General features: G+C 39.5%; 1 protein-coding gene and 2 long non-coding RNA genes across 3 annotated transcripts in view; all 3 read left to right on the top strand.

Moving 5' to 3' along the window:
* Positions 1–1,138, top strand: part of LOC106952082 (uncharacterized) — a 4,806-nt gene extending 3,668 nt beyond the window's left edge. The window contains exon 2 of the long non-coding RNA XR_001425915.1: positions 738–1,138. This is a non-coding gene — a long non-coding RNA (uncharacterized LOC106952082). The remainder of the gene's footprint in view (positions 1–737) is intronic.
* Positions 1,139–2,987: 1,849 nt separating this feature from the next.
* On the top strand, positions 2,988–5,566 carry LOC106952070 (uncharacterized). Its single transcript, XR_001425912.1, has 2 exons — positions 2,988–3,442; positions 3,746–5,566. It is a non-coding gene; the product is annotated as an uncharacterized LOC106952070 (long non-coding RNA).
* Positions 5,567–5,760: 194 nt separating this feature from the next.
* Positions 5,761–8,397, top strand: part of nrg2a (neuregulin 2a) — a 91,207-nt gene continuing 88,570 nt past the window's right edge. Inside the window, exon 1 of the mRNA XM_015039910.1 lies at positions 5,761–6,257. Within this exon, the coding sequence (XP_014895396.1) occupies positions 5,846–6,257 (412 nt within the window). The 5' untranslated portion in view covers positions 5,761–5,845. The remainder of the gene's footprint in view (positions 6,258–8,397) is intronic.

The raw sequence follows: 8,397 nt of genomic DNA, 5'->3' as shown, positions 1-8,397 counted from the left end.
ACAAAAAAATCGCTTAATGTCCCACTTTCATGACTTTTGTTTTTGTGGTTCGGTCGGGGGGCAGTGAGGGAGCAACTAAAAGCAGCTGGTCAGCTGATCTAAGGGTCTGTGGAGGAAGATAAGTTTGGAATTGACCAGTTCATGTCAATAATTCAGACTATCATGAGAAAGTTAGCTTATTTTAGTAATTCATAAAAAATAATGAAACTCATCATTACATCCAGTTCACAAATGGTGATATTTCAAGTATTTATGTCATCTAAATTTGATAATTATGGCTCAAAATTAATGAAAAGTCAACACTGAGCCACAACTGAGATCATTATTGATCTCAATTTTGCTTTGAGATCAATAATGTATTTTTGAATTTGAATTTAATATCGATAAAATTGACTTTCCATGTAGAAATATCATGTTATTGGGATGTTATAGCCTAAACAAGATATGGAGCAGTGCTGTTTTGACAGTTGTCCAGCAGACGGTCATTAATGTTCACAAGAACAGGTCACAAAATATCATCACTAAAGCAGCTTGTTTTACCAAAGCTAAAACAAAACAGGTTGATGGAAAAGGCAACACAAAGAGAGGACTGAGAAGCAAAGCTCATTTAAGAGTGTGGGAGACATTCACAAAGCTTGAACTGTGGCTACATTTAGCAACTGCTTCCAAATACTTTTGGTATTTTTCTCTGTTAAGTTCCGGTTTATGGGCTCTGATTTAAAATTTTGCAATTTCAGCACCACGGAGAGCAGCTGAGCCTGAAGCCCAGAGGGCAGTCTCCAGAGACACGGAAGTTGAAGTAACAGTGATAAACTTTCATACAGGTTATTAAGGTAAATGACTTGATTTTGTATGCTTAAACCATAAGCAAACTAACTTGTTGCTAATGACCCCCAAACCAGCGAGGGCCTTTCAGATTTAGCTATAAATAATTTTAAATGATTTAAGTTTGACTTTGAAATTTGTTTTAATTTAGAAATAATGCCATTATACATCTACTAGTGTTACATGTCCTTAATTTGGTATCTATGTCCACAACAATAATTTATGGTGCACAATCCATCCTTCCTGCTGATTGAATCTGCCGCAAACTTTTTGGCATACTGTAACTGTTTGAAAATAAAAATCTCAATCAAAAACAGCCAATTTATAGCTGCTTGTAAGCAGAACCAACTAAACTCTGTTGGATCGGTAATAAAATACTATTTGCCACTCGAAGCCCAAACGAGTAAATTAGAGATGTAGTTACAACTCAGATATGAACTGATATCTGTCTACAAAAAGCAACTTCCTCTAAAGTCTTATAAAATATCCTCAGCATGGGAATTAGCCATAACAACATCATATCCCTCATATAGTCTTTAATTTGTGTGCTAATGAGCTTTAAGAGTTATGCTCCAAGTAAGTCTTGGCTACCTGTGGTCTGTGTCAAAGTATATCATATATTCATAATCAGATTTTGATACTGATTTAGAAATTGTTGAAATAGTTTTCATAAATCTTTAATTATCAAACATACATTACTTATCAGTGTGCAAAGCTCTGGAAGCCTGTCTTCAGTTCAATGAAGTGATCACATGTTTGGAAATGTGCAACAGCTGGAGCTGGGAGGCATTATCTTATAAAATTCTACTTAGTTTACAATCTTGTGTCTCCTTGAGCTTAAATTTAACTTGATAGAGTGTGGTAGAAAACAGTAATACATTTTTTTTCTCGATGGCCCAGCAACATGGCTCATGTTTTCGAATCTGCTTCTGATTGACTGATTGATTGATTTGAGCATCATGGCAAATCAATCAATCAAACAAAACTTAAACAGGGATTTTTTAGTTATGATACTTATATTTTTGTAAGTATTGCTCGCTTGCACTTTGGTTCAGTTTTTTATTAATTTCTTTCAAAATGTTGAATGTTTCTCCTCAACACCTTTGCACTCAGTTCCTTTTTTTCCAAGAGCATTTTTTCTTCACCTTCATATATTTGCTACATTTATCTAAACGATATAACAAATAATCCCCTTCAGGTTGGCTGGAAAAGCTGCAGAAGAGTTTAACAAGCCAGTGAAATACTGGGAAAATGTAATCTAATTACCTGTGGCCAAAGTTAAACTCTTTGGTTTTCATTGCACACATCATGTTTGCTGCTGGGAACATCATGGCGTGGGCTGGCCCACCACATATGGTGCTGGCAGACTTCATATAATCGAAGGAAGGATGATTGGAGAAATGAACAGGGGCATTTTTTATGAAGATTTGAAGATGAAACAAGGTGTGGATTTCTGAGCGGTAGTCCCAGACACGCAGCCAGTGAAACTCTTACTTGGTTTGACAGAAAGCAAAACTGTAAAAAGGACCAAGTCAATTTGAAAATGTATGTAAAGAACCGAGGATCAGAGAGAATAATTTGTGCTGAAGAATGAGTCAACATCACAGCAGAGCAATGCATACAAGTAGTTTCTCCATAAAAAAGACAACCTGACATTTTTAATGCCAGAAAATATTTTTACATAAAGCATATAATTAAATTTTATGTATGTGTCAATCCAGTTTTTTTTTTTTTTTTTAATCTTCACCTTCACTTGTTGAATAATTTATTTTGATTACCTTCTATGTTTGATTTCCTTGGTAGTGTATGATCAAATGGCCCCAAAAGCATGTAAAATATGGAAAAAAATTGAGGTGTTCAATAATTTATTTTATAGTTAAGTAGAAAAACTAACATTTCTTTGAAGGAAAACTATAGATCATTATAAAAGATGCAATACTCTGTACACATCAGTGAGCATATCTGAAAACTGCAGTATGTGTCTTTTCCTAAAAATTTGTTGCCTTTTTTTTTTTTTACATATTTGTTAAAATTACCACCATGTCATGACAGTATGATATGAGACAGATAATCTGTGAAAAAAATCATTCTCCTCTGCCTTCAGAAACAACCAGTCAGAGGCAGGAGGACGGTCTTAGTGCTGTCAATTACTCTTGTGTAACTGCTGCTCACACCCTCCCCATTGTTCTCTGCTTTCCTACAGCTAGTTCCCCACAACAGACTCTGCCACGAATGTCCAGGCTAGCTTGCATGGCCACCGATGATGGCGGATAAACAGTTTTCCTGGAACTTTAAGCTGTTTCTCTGCCTTTAGCATATTGAACTAAGACCCTCCTCCTGGCTGTGATTGGTTGTTTTTGACCGGGAGCAGCGCATTTCTGCTGATGGCAATAAGAGGAAGTGGAAGAGCTTGATCTCTTCACAGATCTGTCTCATGTTTTCAAAAATATGTAATAGACATATTGTTATAAAGGTTACATACTGCAGCTACGTTTGAAGCAACTTTTGATTCAATTTTGTTTATAATTCTTGCCATTCATTCTGTTGATACTTTTCCTTTCTTTTGAATCAGAGACACATCTAAACTGAACGGAAGACCCCTGCCTTAGTCTCTGAAGTGTCATGATGTGTGGTTGAGGAGAGCGGTGAGAGAGACGCCGGGAATCCCAGGTAGTCATGATAAGAGATAATTTAATGATAAACCAGGAGGGACAACAGAAAATCACTGGCAGCACAGGAACAGACACAGACGTGAGACACGACGAGGATCCGACACAAAGACAACAGGTGGGGTTAAATACACAGGGAAGGTAATCAGGGAACGGGATACAGCTGGGAGCAATCAACAGGGAAGATAGATTCACAGGGGAAACTGGACTAACAGAAAAACTACACAGAAAACACAGATCCTAACATGAAGCTTTTTTTTTTTTAATTACAATGCAAGACTGACTTTCAACTGAAAAATAGACTTTGAATCATTTAGCAGCACTGCAGTCCTATTTCCCCATCGCCCAGATCAGAAGCTTCTTACTTTAATTCTGGAACAGCTGTAGTCCATGTCCTGGACCGACTGTCCATGCCATGTAATTCCAGTAAGAATGACATTTACTTCACAATTCTGTCATGGTTACAGTATTATCTATTGCTCATGCATCTTTTCTATCACACTTTTACCTTCCACAAAACTTTCCACTAAGTAAGTGTACCATCTGGAAGCCAAGTACTGGAAGCTTATTCAGTCATGGACCTTTGTGACTCATCCTTCATGTGGACTGTATGCTTGACAACAGTAAATGTTTCAACCCTAACTTAAGATGGCTTACATTTCTGAGAAATTTGAGTTTTCCTTAGTTGTAGCTCTTAATCATAACATAATCAGAAATAAACATTTAAAATATAACACTTTGAATATAGTGCATCTAACTTTTCGACTACTCCAAATTTACAGAGAAGCTGCATAGTGACAGTAACGTAGCTGCGTCCTCCATGTGTGGATGCTCTTTTTTTTTTTTTTGAATGACCACTGTGGTCGGCAGATGTCGCTCTTTGTGAATACTGACTTCAGCGTCCTGTATCCGCAGTGTATTTGGCACACAAACTAAACCTTCATCTTCCTTCCCTGGGTTATTTTTTTTCCAATAACATTTATCAAACAAACCTTAAACAAAGGATTATATTTGATTTTGATTGGAGGTTTAAAGCGCTGCACAAAAGTGCAAACCTAAAACTGCGCTGAAAACATATAAAAAAAAGAAAGAGGAGAAACTTTAATGTATTTGTTGTTATTTCTAAAACTGTTTTTTTTTTTTTTTTTTTTTTTAGTTGTGGACTTTTGTAGTGCAGCTGAATTAGATGTGTAGATTAAATGTGAGTTCGTCAACTTCAGTTTTTTTCCGTTTTTTCCGAGGCAGAGCGGCGAATGTGACCTGAATGCTGGTCATGACTTAATGGGATGAGACGCAAAACTCATTCAGAACAGTCTCCTGAAGACTCCGAAACGCTTTCGCAGTGTTAGTCATCGCCATAGTTCCAGGACTTACATATGCGGCTTCATTTTTCTTCCCTCCACCCCCTGTTGTTAATCTATGTGATTTTTTTCTTTTTTTTTTCTTTTCTTTTTTTTTTGGAGGGGGCGAAATGCCTTGGCTACAGTAGGATGCGCTTGTAAGGAGGGGGAGCCATGGATTTAGGATTTGCATTTGTTTTATTACAGCAAGAGATCCTCGCCGAAGAAACACCATGGAGTGACTGACATGCAGTATTAAAAGGGGGGGAGATAGACCCTTTTGGTCCTCGGTTTTTTGGATCCCTTTTTTTTTTTTTTTTTTTTTTTCTGGAGCCCCTTGGCGATCGGTCTTATTTTCTCTCCGTCAGCGGCTGGTAGGGGAGGCGGAGAGAGAGCCGCGGTGGAAGGCGGCGTATTAACGCTGTAGCTGGCGTGCAGAAATAATTCCTTTTATTTTTTTATTGTTATTATTTTTTATCATTGTTCCATTTTGTTTTCGTGGAATGAAACGGGTCCTTTTGTTTTGCGATCAGGCTCCCCCAACTTGTGCTTCACTGCAGCATTTTGCGTCTCTTCCCTCCGTTGCAGATGATACGGAGAACCATAACAGCGGCACCTTCCCACTGCAATTTTTGGGGGCACAGATAAAGAGTGGCGTCGTCTTATGGCAGAATAACCAAGAAGGGAGGGGGTCCACAATTCCTTCCTTAAAAAAACAAAACAAAGAAGAAACATTTACAATGCCTTATCATTAGCAGGAAGCAGTGACTGGATTTAAAAGCCAGCGTCATCCCTGCTGCAAAAGCTGCTGTTTACCCGCTGAAAAGCATTTGGGGAAAAAGCAGCGGATCCCGATGGCATGGACACTTATGCAAGGTCCGCCGCGCTGCCGTGCTACTGCTGGAGCCTACTCGCTTTCTCCTCCTTCAACCCAGGTCCACCGCCATCGCCCCGCAGCCCAGAGTGCCCTGCCGCAACGCGACCAGCCCCCACCGAGCCAAAGCAGGCGGCATGAGGCTTGATCCGGTGCATCTATCCATGCTGCTCATCGGGGTCTCATTCGCCTGCTACTCCCCGAGTCTGAATTCCCTGCAGGACCAAGCTTACAGGTCCGCCGTGGTGATCGAGGGCAAGGTGCAGTCCACGCCTGCGGGGAACGCGTCCGTGGAGCCGTACCGTGTGAGTGTCAAAGTGCTGGAGGTCTGGCCCCTGAACAGCGGCGGTCTGGAGCGGGAGCAGCTCGTCACCGTGGGGGAGTTCGGATCCGAGGCTCCGTGCGCCAAAGTGAAAAAGAATCACAAGTACATCTTTTTCATGGACCCCACGGACGAGCCCTTGGTTTTCAAGGCATCGTTCGCGCCCGTTGACACTAGTGGGAAGAACCTGAAGAAGGATGTTGGGAGGATCTTGTGTGAGAACTGCGGTAAGTTCATGTTGCCTTTCTGAGGTCCAGAACCCGGAAGAATGGGGGGAGTGTGTTAACAGGTATACCCGGTGTTCCGGTGCAGATTGGCTGCTTGGCCTCGGAAGGGCTTGGAGTCACTGGCCACTAAAATAGGTGCCAAAGGGGCGTCTATGCAGCAATTTTTCACAATTCTCCCAGGCTTCCATAGCCCACATGATCAATCAAACTCTCTTTCTCTCTCTCATTCTGGAAACGGAATTAGCCTCGGCATGCGCCTCGCACTGTTGCTTTGGAGGAATTACAGTTTTAACAGTTGTACAGCGTTGTGTTAAAATTATGCTTTAAACTGTTAACCCAGTTCTATTGCAGCTCCAACACAGATATGATTCAAAATTAGACGTCTCTGATTTATTATCAATAAAGACGAAAACCTCTACCGGATGCAGTTTCAGCACCAGGGACAGCGGCGTGTTGCCGGTTGCCTGTCACGTGTAGAAAATCACGCTGTCCTCAGCAAATTGGTTCCTAGGCTATTTTTAGTTTCACACCCAGCTTTAATGCTTTAATACCTAAAGCATTTGGAAGTCTAAGTCCTTCTCACCCATATGCATCTTTACACATACACATAGAGGTGTGAGCTGTAGCAGGAAGAAGTGACTTCTGCAGCTTTGCAGATTCATTACTATTACTATTTTCATATGAAATAGTCTCAAATAAATATAGAGCCACTCTCATAAGTTTAGACATTCTTGTTAAAACTTTTGAGAAAACTTGTCAAAATGTGTGATTTCAAACAACACCATGATAAATTATTTGCAAATTATTTCCCCATTCAATGGGATTTTTTTAATATAATTTCAGCAAAAACAATGAATTCATCTTTAAGAGAGGGAATAGAAGACGAGAAGCTGCAATAACCCCAGTTACATAATAAGCATGCACAGAAATACTTTAAACTTTGTCAAACCAAAGTTTAAAGTTCATCTTATTTCAAAGTTCAATCTTCTGCAGCTTCCTGTTGCCATTAATTGGAGGGAATTTGATCAAGCTCGAGGGATTTTTTTTCATTTGTTAGTTTAATTGCACATACTTTCGGAAAGGAAAAGGTTACAAAAAGCTCTGTTATTCTCAAAATTATCCATACCCCAGGCAGATTTAGTTTTCAGCTAATCTTTAAATTTCTATGGCCATAGTTTAAAAAGGCATTGAAAAAGTACTATGCATCAGCAAAAAGAGCACCGTACACATCGTGAAACATGTTCGGGGGAGGAAATTTCTTCAAATTGTGGTGTATGTTTTTGTTTAGGTGGATATGTTTGAACAACATTTCTAGGGCTTTGTTGATAAGTGCCTTAAGGTGGCAACTGCTTCTAACCTCAACTGAACTGAAATTGAATTAGAAAGCAGAAGAAAAAGAGAGATATTACACAGCATCATTGTAAACCTATTTTGTAAAATAAAAGTGTCAATAGAAGAAAAGTAGCTTTTTTTTCATAAACAGATTCTCAACTCCTCTGCCACTGCATGCAAAGTGTAACTGAAACTGGACCGTGAATGGACAACGCCATATGTACAGAAGTCTTGCTGATCTCTCAGGATGTGGGCTCCGTTCAGACAGACAAAAGTAATATAAGCACTTTCTTTGTTTGATTGATCTGTAGTTTAGCTGCTTTTGGAAGAAACAGATGTTGGATTCACAGTGCCAAACATTAGAAAGACCCTCCAGGTTGTTATCAGCAGAAACAACTGTGATGGCGTAGGGGGTGTATCATTGCCCAAGGCATGATTGATTGGGTTAAAAGGTTTAATTGCTGCAGAATTATGGAGATAAATCAGCTACAATCAAGGAGACGTCTTTTCCAGGGCAGCCTGTTGTTATTTTGAAAGCAAAGCTTCATCGGCGCTGAGAGTGTTTGCTGTACTTGACTCTCTGCAGTACACACCTTTCTCTGCATGGCACATCATAAAAAGGAGAAGAATGCAACAGCTGTGATCTGCTGAGCAGCTGGAGCTGTGACTTCATGTTTAATGGAAACTGATTATGAAACCTACACCAGATATTCTCAGCTCTCAAACTTAAAAGATGTATTCTTAATATAAACAGCAGTGGAAAGAATATTACACCTGCCTATTAGCTTTATTTTAATGCACATTCAAA

This window comes from Poecilia latipinna, unplaced genomic scaffold, assembly GCF_001443285.1.
Source record: "Poecilia latipinna isolate Pla-1442-1.1 unplaced genomic scaffold, P_latipinna-1.0 Scaffold30, whole genome shotgun sequence".
Lineage (NCBI taxonomy): Eukaryota > Metazoa > Chordata > Actinopteri > Cyprinodontiformes > Poeciliidae > Poecilia > Poecilia latipinna.
Note: the sequence above shows the minus strand (reverse complement) of the source record. Positions and strands in the feature narration are given on the sequence as shown.